General features: G+C 47.1%; 1 protein-coding gene across 1 annotated transcript in view; it reads left to right on the top strand.

The window, feature by feature from the left end:
- fam13a (family with sequence similarity 13 member A) overlaps window positions 1-14,006 on the top strand; it is a 131,708-nt gene that overhangs the window by 76,414 nt on the left and 41,288 nt on the right. Inside the window, exon 8 of the mRNA XM_042336444.1 lies at window positions 10,697-10,738. Within this exon, the coding sequence (XP_042192378.1) occupies window positions 10,697-10,738 (42 nt within the window). The remainder of the gene's footprint in view (window positions 1-10,696; window positions 10,739-14,006) is intronic.

Genomic DNA, 14,006 nt, shown 5'->3' with positions numbered 1-14,006 from the left:
TCCCTCTCTCTCCCTCCCTCCATTGATTGATTGATTCATTCATTCATTCCTTTTTTCCCCTCCTCTCATGAACGTGATGACATGCATGTATTTTGGTCCCAGTCCAATCATGGTTGGGTGGGGTGGGGGGGGGAGGGGCAGGGCCCACAGCAATCATGGCTGCGTCCGATCACATCCTGACCCAACACACACACACATACTTTCCAGTGGTCACCTAGTGGTCACCCTCAAATAGCAACTGAGGAGCGGTAGCTCCTGTCTGATTCTTTCCTCCGCCGCCCCAAGCAGCTAACTAAGCACTAATTATCCTCGGGGGGGGGGGGGGGGGGGAGAGATGGAGGGTGAGCGGGTTCCCCTTGGAGCTGATCTAGCCGCAGTATTCCAGGGCACTGCTGATGACAGCACAGTCCGACGTGGCTCGTCGGCGGGACCTGGAAGGGCAGACCAGTAACTGGGGGCAAGGGAGTCATCCCGCTCAGCTCCTGTTAACCGTGTGAGCCAAAGGGTGGTCCTCGCTGGACAAGCAGCGGGAAAGCTGGCCCCACGGTGCCATCAATGGCAAGTTAGGTGTGTTTTTAGCTAGTTAAGACTCCTGCGGTTACCTTAACACACACCCCGTGTGGGGCGGGGGGTGGGGGGGGTAGCCCAAGCCTTGGTTCTTGCCAACGTGTGCCAGAGTTTCCGAGTTAGGTCGGCAGGATGTGCCCCTCCAGGGAGAGAGCTCGCATTCCTTTCCAATAAATATCTCTGGAATTTCCGAATGTAGGTGGGATGCGTGGAACTCTGTTTGGTCTGGATACTCTTAAGCACAATGAAGGGTTTCCACACGTGGCAAGACACCCGGCTGACCAGAAACAGCACAACTAACTAAGCACAGACGGGTGGGTGGGGTGGGGGGAGAGGGTTGGAGGGTGGGTGTCAAGTCTTCTGGTCTGACTGGCCAAGGCAACACTGCATTTTACCCACTGAGCGACGAGGTGAGCTCCACATTTCGCCTCTCATAATAAGGTTGTCCATATGCACGTTGAAACCCATCTGCGTTTTAAAAGGCTTAACGAATGGCTCGAAATCAAAGGCGCTCTCAAAATAGACCGGTCAGGTCCGATGTGGAACACGCTCTCTTGCTAAATTTAGCGACGAAGCGATTTTTACCTGGGTTTGAAGAAAGCATTTTTTTTTGTGTGTGTGTGTGTGTGTGTGTCGTGAAGGGCAAACACAGTTACTCATCCTGTTTTGTTCATTAGGTGGGAGCACGGAGTCTTGAATTGCTTCAAACGCGGGATAAGGCAGCCGCGTTTGGATTCAGACACCAGCGAGCTCCTTGTGAATAAAATGGCAAAGAAAGATTTCTCTTTGCATGTTTTTTTTTTTTGCACCTCTTTGCCTTTTGCTTCCCTTCAAACGCAGGCATAAGGTACGTCTGCCTGCAACTGTGCATGTACCAGTGCGTCGAAAACTCTCCTTGAAATCCCCTGAAGGCAGACTCAGCCCCACTGACAGAGCAGACAGCTTCCTATTTGTATTGATTTCACCCTTCCGATTGATCACCGATCACTCGAGTGGGGAGGCTGAGACGTGGTGAATACTTTTTTCTCGTGGGAGGCCTGGAAATGGGGAGGTGGGGTGGTAAATTAATGGCCTTTGTGTTTCAGGTGGAGTCCTGTGCAGCTCAATGGTTAAGAGACTGACAAGGGAGAGGACCTGGGTTCGATTCCCGACAGGCAGGGCAAAACCGTGCGCATGTTTCCTTACTCCACACACCTCTGTTTACCTAGCAGTAAGCAGGACCCCAGTTGTTGGTCGATTGCGCATCACTTTTCCGGGGGGTAATGATCCCATCAAAATAAATAAAAATAATTTGGTCGTTTAATCCATGACTGTTTGTGGAGACGCTGCTGTGCACAATGAAGTAAATGAGAGAGAAGTAGTTTCGCCCACAAAATATACAGTCAATTCACTTTTCAGTGTATTCTGTGAAGCGCTTTGAGACGTCTCGAAGACGTGATAAGGCACTACATCAGATGCAAGGATTATTATTATTATTACTATTATTAACTAGTAGCAAATGGGTTCATTAATTCGACTCATGGATATAAGTCTCTCAAACTGGTTGGGGTAGAGAAAGAGGGTCAGTATTGCGGCCTCTTTGTGTATCTCTGATTGTTGGCAGCCGACTGAGAAGGACCTAAGGAATGCATCGCTGGGTACGGAAGGCAGTTAGTTCATTGTTTGCTGGTTAGTTGGACCTGATAAGAAGGATCTGAATGCACAGCCCTACCTACTTATACTTTGGTTATTGACTTACACTCCGGCTATTATCAAGTTAGTGTTTCTCCAATCTGGCAAGGTCTACAATGATTTGCCATTGGTGGTCAATGAGGTCACCTCACTGACCACTGGGGACTTACAATTCCACATCTGTTTTCCCTAAATTGAGAAACTTGGGTTAAAGGCCAAGGATGGGGTCGGGGCTGCGGCTGAAAAGGACAGGTAAGAAAAAAAAGTTAAGAAGTACAGCGAACAGATTTTTCCAAATTTTAGCTTGGAAGAATCCTGTAGGTCATTTCACCTCATGGCCGTTGGTGGGATTTGATGTCCCCCCAAAATGACAACCGTTTTTGCCGACAGAAGCAGAGCCACTACACACGAAAGGCAATTCCTGCGAAGCACACACCAGTGCTCCATGACTGTTTGTGGGACACTGCTGTGCGCAGTGGGTTGCTATTGTTTTGCTCGCAATCCTCCCCCTCCCCCTCTCTCCCTCCTCCCCATCGACCCTCTCCCCCTCCTCCCCATCCCCCTCTCCCCCCTCTCCCACTCCTCCCCATCCCCCTCCTCCCCATCGCCCCTCTCCCCCTCCTCTCCATCCCCCTTCTCCCCCCTTCTCCCCCCCCTTCTCCCCCTCACCCCCTCTACCCCCCCCACCCCCCTCCTCCCCCCCCCTCTCCCCCTCCTCCCCCTCTCCCCCCCATTCCCTCATTTGTTCTGTACTTTTTTTAAAAAAAATAAAGTAGTCATAATTGGCGTTAAGAGCAATATTTATGGCACCTCCAGCTTGGTGGCGGTTCATGGAGCGGCTGTGGCTCTGAATGGCAAACCCTCCGCGGGGACAGTTTTCAGCTTCTCCCGTGGGAGGGGGACTGCTGTGTAACCCCTGACGAGGACCCAAAGAAGCGGCTGCCTGCGAGGGACGATGTCCTCGCGAGCATTGAGGCGCGGGTTAAAAATGTTGGGTTCGTTCGGAGAGAGTTGTGATGCCAATGTGTCCAAGGGGGTGAGGGTGGGGGGGGGGGTGGGGGTTGTGTGTCTGCTGGCGCAGGTGATGCTGAGCCCTTCTCGGAGGGCAACGGATCAAATCGTGATTTCTCGGGGCAAGAGATCCGACCCCCCGGGGTTTTGGCTTGCGTTGGCGGCTTAGGGTTTTTGTAGGATTTGTCTCCCTCCCCCCCCCACCCACCCACACCCCAACAAAAAATTTTTTTTAAAAAAAAGGAATCAATGATCGTTTTGAAGGTGTTTTGGTTTGATCGCTTGAATTATTACGATGGCGATAACAGCAGCAGCGGCGACACGCTTCCATTCGTTCCGGGATTGTGTCTCGGAGCCCCACGCAACGGTCAAGGGAGGGAGTGGGAGGGGGGGTGTGGGGGGGAGGTGACCACGGTGGGGGTCGAAATGGAACTCGGTGGGTCGGGGCGGGCGGGCGGGCGGCGGACGAGTGCGGCAGCCTGAGCAAACCAGCGGAGGGAGAGGCTTCACAAGAGATTGGGAACGCGGAGAGGTTTAAGGCTGAGGGGGGGTACTGTTTTTTTTAAAAAAGGGTTCAAAATCGAGACCGAACGAAGCATTTTTTTTACCCCCCCCCACCCACCAGACCCCCCCCCCCCCCCCCGTCCGCCCCCCACACCCCAACACCAACGAAAACTGTCAACCCTGCACGACCGGAAAATGTTTTTTTTTAAAAAAATGGTGTTATGGGTTGGCGGTCCGTAGGGAGCTCGGGGACACCGGTCGGTGCGTGTGACCGGCCAGGAGTTAGGGGGATTAGATGGACCTCAGTCTCTTTTCGTCTCGTGTTTCCTAACGTTCTTGCGCGTGTGTTTGGCTGCGGGGCGGGTGGAATTCCTCCCCTGTTCCTGTTTGCTGCACGGTGCCCTCTGCTGGGAAGTGTACGCACGTGGACGTGGACGTGGGGCGAGAACAGGCCCCCCCCCCCCCGGGCTGACCTGCATTAACGGCCCGTCACGGCCTGCCGGCGTCCGCTGACCGGCCGGGCGCCTGGCGAGCGGGTCACTTGGCCCGGGGTTAACGGAATGAATGCCTTGGGGCCCCGGAGGCGGCTCCTCCTCCAGCAGAGCAGCAAATTGACAGCCCTCGGAGAAGGTTGACTTGGATCTCGCTTCTTGTTATGCAAGAATATAGCAATAATGATCCTCGCATTTGATATGCAGCGCTTTTCACGTCTTCTCGACGTCTCAAAGCGCTTCACAGGAATAGGCTGTGAAGTGAATTGACCGTATATTTGTGGGCAGCCAATTGCGCACAGCAGCGTCTGTCCCACAAACAGCCGTGGATTGAAGTGACCAATTTATTACCGTTTTTTTTTCTGAGGGGTTATTATCAGGCGTGCGTGTGGAGTAAGGAAACTTGCCCCAAGGTTTCACCCTGTCCTGCCGGGGATCGAACCCCCGGTCTCTCGCTTGCAAACCGGGCGCTCTTTAACCGCTGGGGCTACATGAATATCCTCCTCCTGTTTCTGCAAGAGAAACGGGTGATTATACCGTTTCGAGTTGATTATGAAAATTCCCAACGACGCCGTGCGCAGCGGTTCTGCCGAAAGGTCAATAGGTCTAAACACGTCAACTCGTTTTCCTCTTTCCGTGGATGCTGCCTGACCTGCTCCTTGTCCCCACGCCACTTCCGTGTTTGTACCAGATTTCCAGCCGCCGCCGTGCTCTGCCTCTTGTTTTACGCCCTGCGTTTCCCTGACCGTTCAGTGCCTCGGGACGCCCTCGCGAACCCGACCCGAAAGGCGCTTTTGCAAATGTCATTTCGTATCGTGCGAAAATTCTTCAGTGTACTGCCCGAAACCACTCAAAAGTGCCTCGCGAGCTTCTGCGACTGCTGGTAGGCGAAAAAGCTTTTTTTTTAAAGAAAAAACAAAAATGGGCGATTTATGCGCAAACAAAAATGGGCAATTTATGCGCAAACAAAAATGGGCAATTTATGCGCAAACAAAAAANGGACAAATTTATTCACGACTTTAAAAACGACGTTAGGAAAGTGTGACTGAACTACAGGTGTGGAATCAAAAACCTTTCTTAACAGTCCATAACTCACCGTATGCCTCCACTTTGTGTGTCCGGCGTAATACTCGATTAAAGCAATGGAAAACGACCGTCCTGTGAGCGATAGGGACTGCAGACCTGGGAATATCGAGCTTCACGTTGTCGTTGGGAAACATTTTGGGCATAATACGGGCGAGTGGTCTATTGTTTATTAATAATATTTGACATAACACCTTATGTTGTCATCAACATCTGAAAGTTACGATTGTATCGGTGTGGTCTCAAGTACAGGGAATTCTTTAATGCTCCGCATGTGGTAGGGGTGGATATTTTTTGGTGAGATCCAGACTGTTTGGCCACTGCCTTAAATGATGTAACCTGTGTGAGTTTAACCAAAAGGAAGTATTGCCTCCCCTAAAAATCCTGCGTTTGAAATTTTTTTTAAATCTTTTCAACGCTATCGCTCACGAGAAGACTTTTTTTTCGGGAAAGAAAACAAAAAAACAAAGGCAAAGGCATTTATTTAACCGACGGGAATCTGGGTTTTGAAAACCGGAAATAATGTATTTTTTTTTCCCCCATCGTGCAATTTGCTCGGAGTTTTGTGTTTCTTCTTTTTTTAAGGTTGAGATTCATTTAAAGTCAGTATCGATGCCATAGAATGCAGAACGCACTGCTCGAACCTCTCAGCCTCACCCACTCCTTACGTTATCTTCAAATCCCACTTTAAGTAATAATAATAATAATAATAATCCTTGCATTTGACATAGCGCTTTTCACGTCGGGAGGACGTCCCAAAGCGCTTCACAGAACACAAACCAACTCTTTCACCATTAAACGCCTCTCCTTTTGCCTTGACTCGGTATTCAGGGTGAAGGGCACGATATAAATGCAAGATGGCATTATAACCTGTCTGAATTCCTCGCTAAACGTGCAGCTTCTCAACCCTTCGGTCACACTTCACATTACGGAGCGCACTCGGGATTCTTTTTTGGTTTTTTTTCAAAAAAAAAACACCAAGGTTTTAATTCCCAGTTTCTGCTTGTTGGGAGTTTTGATGTTTTAAACCAGTCACAGCAACTCTATTCTTATAATGTGCCGAGTGATGAAATCCTCAGGGCCAATTGCACCACACGCGTGAGTTTGTGAGGCAACTTAATCTGCGGGGAGTGCATTGCGGGCACGGGAAGAGTTTTTACAGCTGAGGGGTAATTGCATTGAAATATCTTGCTTGTGCATTTTAACGTACCGTTGACTGGAGTCCTTAGATCAGCGTGGCTTAGTGGCATTTTATGATGCAGTGTACATAACAGTATTTGTTCCTGTTATAGGAGGGGCTCAAACACACCTCGAGTGACTGTGTGTATTTAAGGACCAATAAAGTTGTGTTTATCCACAATATTAAAAACCTGGTATTGTTCAGGAATTATTTTTTGCGTCAAATCAGGGAGGAGAGCTTGACGCAAACGCAGGTAAATTTGGTACGAACCGAGTTATGATTTCTGCCCATACGAAGGAAAGGGCCTAAAATGTTTCCCAACTACAACATGAAAACCCTCTTTTACTCGGATCGCAAGCAACAAATCTGAGTGATTCTAACAGTATAATTGGGTGCAGGAATAGGTGATGGAAATGTATTACATAACATTAGAGCCGCGAGTGCATGGTTTACACGTCGGGACTGTGATTACTCGCGTTTATAAATCCTGAGAAATCCCCCAAAATATCCGTTAGACTTCTTTAGGAAGAAATCATTTTTTTAACGAGATTTTCACCCAAAATGATTGTACGTTTGTGGGCGAACAGTGTTGCAATTAATGGTAACGTTTCAGCTGAAGTTTAACCCGTATTGTAAATGCCTAAATGGTGTCTTATTTTCCCTGTCCCCTTCGGGAAGAAATCTTGTATATTATTATAATTGGCGGTTTGTGTACTATATATAGGCGGGAGGCTTGGATGCTGCCAGTTGGTGTGTTGTTGTTGCACAGCATATTTAAAGAGAGAGCTGACTGAATCAGCCCTCCGAGGACCACTTGCTAAATTTTACCCACTTCTCTTCTCTAACAGCTTTGCTCTTGTTTTTTTTTTTTCGCGTTTGGTAAATTTACAAGTGAGCTAATTTTGTGAGCGGCTGCGTTCTTTGAAGGTGGTAAGAATGGCGGTGGCGGTGATGATGATGATGATAATCCTCGTCTTTGCTTTTGGTATAGCGCCTTTCACGACAGGAGGACGTCTCAAAAGAGCTGTAAAGGACGTGGAGTCCTGTAGCTCAGTGGTTAGAGCACTCGCCTTACAAGTGGGAGACCTGAGTTCAATTCCCGGCAGGTCAGGGCGAAACCTCGGGCAAGTTTCCTTACTCCATACAGAGCCTAATAATAATCCCTCCAAAACCTAAAACAATAATAAATTGGTCATTTTCAATCTACGACTGTTTGTGGGACATTGCTGTGCGCAATTGGCTGCCGCGTTCGCCCACAAATATACAGTCAATTCACTTTACAGTGTGTTCTGTGAAGCGCTTTGGGACGTCCTCCCGACGTGAAAAGCGCTATATCAAATGCAAGGATTATTATTATTATATTATAGACCGGCACCCCGCTGACCAAAATATAAGCGTCGATGTTAACGATTCCTGTTATGAATTGCTACAAGTAGCCCGCGCCTTTTTAAAGTGATGGAAAACTGGGAAGCAGAGAAGACAAATTCTTGGACTGGAGGAGCTAAAGGCAGACTTTGGAGCATAAGACTTTTTGAGTAAGTTGGCGGGGGGGGGGGTGGGTGTGGGGGGGCGTTTTAGACCTCAATTTTATGTTTTGGAAGGCTTCCAAAACTCAGCAGCAAGCGCGAATGGGTTAAAAAAATGCATCCGTTCTGGAGAGTTGTTTTTCTTTTTTTTTTCTTTCCAGTCATTGAATTATTCAGGTAGTGAATGCGACATTGACCCACTCTTCGGGAAATACGATTAAAGTTGCGCAGAAGTTCATGCCGACCGCACGGCAGTTGTGTGCGCTGGTGTGCCGAGGGGGGGTAAAAATAAAAATACCCCGTGTCGTGTTTGGACCCCGCTTTCCACAGAGGGTTTGATTTGCTCGTCGTTGCGTCAGAAAAGTTATTTTAGTGGGAGCAGGTCGAAGAGCGTGCACGTGGGAGAGTGGGAGCAGCACTTGACACGTTGGAAAGCGCTGCCTTAATGTGCTCTCCCACTGGTGAGGCCAATAATAATAATAATAATAATAATTACGATAATATCGGCTTGCATGTATTTGATCCAATCTACCGCAGCCAGTCCGAGTCCTCCAGCTGTTAAGGTAAAGGCAGCTCGGCGATCTTTGAGCGGTCTGCTTTTATTCTTCCCTCTTAAGACCTCTAAAACTGATCGGTGCCGTTCGGAATAGCTTCAGTGCATTCGGTAGGCAAATGACTTGGCGTAATTGTTTTCCCACTGTGACCACGTGGAGCAGTTTAGAGGGCTGTCTGCTCAGATATCGAACCCGCGACTGTCCAGCACCTTGGGACTTCCTTCTGGCCCGAACGGCGCTACGCCAATGCAATTTGTTGTTGTTTGATATCGGAGCCGAGAGCAGCAGTGGAATTGTTTGCGCAGGCGGATATCGCAGCCCTGCGTGTGTGTGTGTGTGTGTGTGCGCGTGTGTGTGTGTGTGTGCGCGCGTGTGTGTGTGTTTTTAGGCTCGCTGGCCTGCAGTAAGGAAAGGTAACGCTGCTGTAATATTCCAAGTCTGTTGTATAAATTCCAGATACGTTTTGCCATCGTCCAATGCACTTTGCCCCAATATACTTTTATTACAAATTCCTACGTTTGACTTGTCTTCCGTAAAAGTGGAGTTTGGAGGATGGATGTGAATCACATGTTAACCTGAACGCTTCTGTTCTGTGCCAGCAGACAAATAAATGCCCTTTGGATTCAACAAGTCTTTAGTATCTGGGTATACAGGATAGAGCACCAGGACTCTTGCCAATCTATGGTTTTACCCACAACCAGCTGCAAAGCGAACCTCCGCAGCAAGTATCGTAAACACCAGAACAGTAGCGGTGAATTTATCCTTAACTTTTATGCCCCGTTTTCTGATTTTTTTTCTTTTGCAAAAAGAAAAAGGCTTCCCACACGCTTCATACCAGGAGGAATATAATGTGGTGGTGATTGTTCGTGGCATGAATGTTTCCGTGGAATTTGTCACACTAGATTGGATTTTAGTGGGATTCTGTTTTTTTTTTTGTAAATTTGTATTTGTGCGTGTGTTTTTTTTAAAAAAAGAAAAGTTGATCGAGTTCAGCTATTTCGCCGATCAACAAAACTGATAGAAAATTAGTGTTGCAGCACTACACGCCGAAACTTATTTAAATCAGCAACGTTCGGGTTTGTGCTGAACGCAAAGCAAACATGTTTTTACAGTGGAATCGTGTAATACCGTGCGAGGGGAATTAGCCCATCGAAGGAGGGTTTGGGTAAATAAAGCGATGGCTTTATTGGCTGTTTGTCAGACGCTACTGATTGTGGTTTGCCAACAAAAACGCATCGTCGCTGCATCCTGTGAAGCACGTTTGAGACATCCTCTCTGAGGTTGTCTTCAGTTCAATTTATTTTCCTTTTTTTAATGTGAAGCCAGGGGAACATCATCATAATAATAATAATATTAATAATAATAATCCTTGTATTTGATATAGCACTTTTCATGCCTTCTAGACATCCCATGACTCTTAACTGCAGCGCTTTTCGATGACTTTGAGGAATTTTGTTTAAATACCTCATCTGAGGGACAGCAATACCTGATAAGGGTGTCTGTCTACCGTTGGTTGGGATCTTGTGTAACAGTTGAACTCTCTGTCCTGAGTTCAGAACTCGAGTCATTGTGAAACGTGAGGTTGATGCTTTTTTTTTAAAAAAAAACTCCAATTTTTCCAGACAAACAAATAATCGTTGTGGTTTGGCAACGGTAAAGATAGTTTTTTTTTCCCCCTTTCTCTCTCTCTCTCTCTCCCTCTCTCCCTCTCTCTCTCTCTCTCTCTCGGATGCTCGTCTCTGGCAACATTTCGCAGCGTTTACGATATCTGTTCAGCCCGCACGAAGCTTCACTTCTGTTTAGACGCGAGTGTTGCAGTGGTGTCGAACCAGCGAGACCAAAGAGCTCCGTTGTCGACTCGACCTCGAGATGTGTTAAGTGCCTTGGAATGCGCATCAGAATGTGTAATTCTTTAATGCAATCTGCAAATTGAAGAATTTATTGCCCGCTTTCGCTGGTTATTTTAAGTCCTTTTTTTTTTTCCCCCTGAGTGACTGGTTGCCGCACACGCTTACTGACCACAATAAGTGACGAATGGTGATTTTTGAGATTTGACTGTGCCCAGAGAAGTCCTGTATGACCTGTGCATCTCTTGTGTTTTTTTTTCAGCGCTCAAGAGGATGATCGGCCTATGTCCCCTTTTTATTTAAGGTACCCTTTTTTCAATTGACCACCTTCTTGCGCTTTCATTGACCAAAGGTCGGTTTGCCTTGTCGTACAGGCTGGGTTTATAATTCTGTATTCGCTGCTGTTGAGATGGTCAAGGGCGGTACTATAGAATTGAAATTTACTGAACGGAAGAAGGCCAGTCAGCCCATCGTTTCTGTGCTGGTCCTTACAAAGAGCAATCCTTGCTTTCAGTCCTGTTTACCTGCATTTTTCCTTTGCGGTTTACTCCTTTATAAAGCCAGTCCAGGATGTTTTGAGGGCTAGCAGGTCATTTTGATTAATTGAGTCGAGATAGTAGTCCAAGACTCTAGCCAGGCAAAGGACACTATACAAATGTAAGCTATCCATCCGTCCTCATACACGCTGCCTTTAGGTCAATAATCAGCAATACTTTGTCTTCTTTAAACTCATAACAAATATTCCCTCTTAGGAATATTCCTGTGTATATTTTGTTTAAAACGAGCGAAGTAAAGTCAAATGATTTCCTCGCTTGTTTTAAACGCCGGATGTCTGGGGAACTGGACGGAACACAGAAGCATAGGAATTAGGAGCAGGAGTAGGCCATTCAGCCCCGCCAGCCTGCCCCGCCGTTCAATAAGATCATGGCTGATCTTCTAACCCAACTCCATCTGCCCGCCTTATCCCCCTATCCCTTAATCCCTCTATCCTTTGGAAACCTTACTTGCGATGGAGGATTGCCAATGAGATGTTAAATATTGACAGCCGCTAGGATGTTGACAGTAGCCCTAAGTTTCGGTTGTTGCTCATGTGGCTGTCAGCTCGCCAATGCAAGTTAGAAATTGAGTGATGACTTTCAGGCTTGGATATTGGTTGACGGAGCAAGTTCGGGATAGCAGATGTGCAATTGAACATTTCGTGTAGTGGAATAGATCAGGGGGGGGGTCGCACAAACTAGTAGAGACTAATCGAGCAGCCGCGAGCTCCAGGTCAAACGTGAGGATAGCTCTGTTGAAAGTTACCGATGATTAAATTGGTGAGCGATAGTTTTATGGTGGAGTCCTGTAGCTCAGTGGTTAGAGCACTTGCTTTGCAAGCAAGACACCTGGGTTCAATTCCAGGCAGGGCGAAACCTTGGGCAAGTTTCCTTACTCCACACAGAGCCTAATAATAATCCCTCCAAAAAACCCAAAACAATAATAAATTGGTCATTTTCAATCTACGACTGTTTGTGGGACATTGCTGTGCGCAATTGGCTGCCGCGTTCGCCCACAAATATACAGTCAATTCACTTTACAGTATATTCTGTGAAGCGCTTTGGGACGTCCTCCCGACGTGAAAAGCGCTATATCAAATGCAAGGATTATTATTATTATTATTATTATTATGGTGAGCCTTCAGTGGAATTTTCTCCACCACAATGCTTTGCAAGCAATGTAAGTTTTTTTTCTAAAAAATTAAACTGCAGCACAGAATTGCAATGAACTTGTGGTCTGAGCCCATGGTGGGAAAGAGCTGAAATATCATTCCTGTTAATAAGATTCAGCTCTTTGTACATACAGTTAAGTTCTACACTCCTACCCCTGGCTCTGTTTGTCGTCGACCGTCTTAACATCTACCTCTGCGACTGCATCTATGGTTGCCACCTTGCCCTTCCCCACCACCACTGTCCAGAAAAAAACTGCCTTTTCAGGGATTTCACCCAACCCTCTCCGCCACTTTGGGAAACCTCTGTATCCCAAATGTCCAGACAGAATCTTCCTCCTCCACCAGTTCAACTCCGGCCTCCCCTCCTGCCCACCACCGATTCCTTCACCCCTCTCTTGCCTCCCAAGCTCTGCATCACAGGAGTCGCGGTGCACCTCAGAGAATGAATTTATTTGTTCGTTGCATCCTGTGCCATCTGTCCCATCATCTACCCTTAGCATTCTGGAGTCACTGAAGAACTGGACTTACAAAAAANCCCAAGTGAATTTGGTTCAGGTTTTGCGAGCACAAATAAGTGTGTGTAAGTGAATGCCAGCCGAGTTGTCCTTCACTTGTGCACATTTTCCCCGTTTGGTTTGTGACCTGTTTGTTGGCAAAATCTGAAGGTTTTGTGTAAACCCGATGAGTAATGTTTGGCTGGCAGCACATCGACGAGTGGCTTAACCCTGGTTTACCAGCCTGAGGTACTGCCAATCCAGTACTTTTCCAATCAGGCCTTTCACGTTTCCCAGTGCTGGTAGGTCATGGCACCTTCGTTATTTACAGTACTTTACAGGCCATTATGGTTTCCAAAAGGTCACATTAGCATCACGTATAAGCAGTCTGCTGATGTGGAAAGTTACAGGACTGGATTCCGAAAACAAGGTTAACCGCTTCGCCGAGTGGAACCGAGAAGGGAACGAGGATTGAAATCTAGAGTTATTGTGGGTTTTTTTTCCCCCCCCCCCCCCCAAAAAAAAGAAAGAGGAGTTGACTGAATAACAGTGTGGACTGGTGTTCTATTCATCCATGGCATTTAGAGCCTTGTGGTACGCAAACTCCACTTTTGTGGGGTTTCGATGTTCGATGGTGGCGATACCGTTTAGGTTTGTGCCCGATTCCAAAACAACGACTGCTATAAACCATAACAGAAGTCGCTGGGAACACACAGCAGGTCAGGCAGCATCCACGGAGAGAGGGCGGTGAGGTTACCTTTCAGCTCGATGCCCTTTCGTCAGAACTGACGAAAACTAATCGAACTACGACGTACGTTTACTTAGTAAGAGCCTTTATTTGTTTAGTCTTCGAGCACTTCACGAAGACTGGGTCGAGCACAAAGCAAAAGGGGGGGGGGGCGAAACTGACCGGTTTCCTTCCTTCAAGCACAATCAGTGGGCTGGACGTTTGCATACACACAAAGGCCGAGTAAACGTAAAACATTTTGAGCGTCTTAATTTTTTTTCTAAAATTTATTGAATTCTCGAGTGCATCGGATTCCAGTGGGTTCAACCCTGTTGTTCTACATCTTCGTTAATCTGCTTATTGGTTTATTGCTAACTAACAGACGGCAGATTGTTACAGCTTCTCCCGAGACGGAGGTAATTGTTTTTTTACCTTCTTGCCAGTTTTCTCCTTTTTATTTCTTTATTCCCCGTCTTCCTTCCTGCATCCACTTAAGGGCAAAAAAAAACAAAACAGTTTGAACCATTCCAAAAGTACGTTGAGATCTTGATTGCAAAACCACAAGTAACAGAAAATGTTTTTGAAAGATTTTAGCGTTTGATTTTGCTCTTTTAGTGAAATGAAAAAAACTTCAAATGAGAGT

The sequence above is a fragment of the Callorhinchus milii genome, unplaced genomic scaffold, assembly GCF_018977255.1.
Source record: "Callorhinchus milii isolate IMCB2004 unplaced genomic scaffold, IMCB_Cmil_1.0 Scaffold1, whole genome shotgun sequence".
NCBI lineage: Eukaryota > Metazoa > Chordata > Chondrichthyes > Chimaeriformes > Callorhinchidae > Callorhinchus > Callorhinchus milii.
Note: the sequence above shows the minus strand (reverse complement) of the source record. Positions and strands in the feature narration are given on the sequence as shown.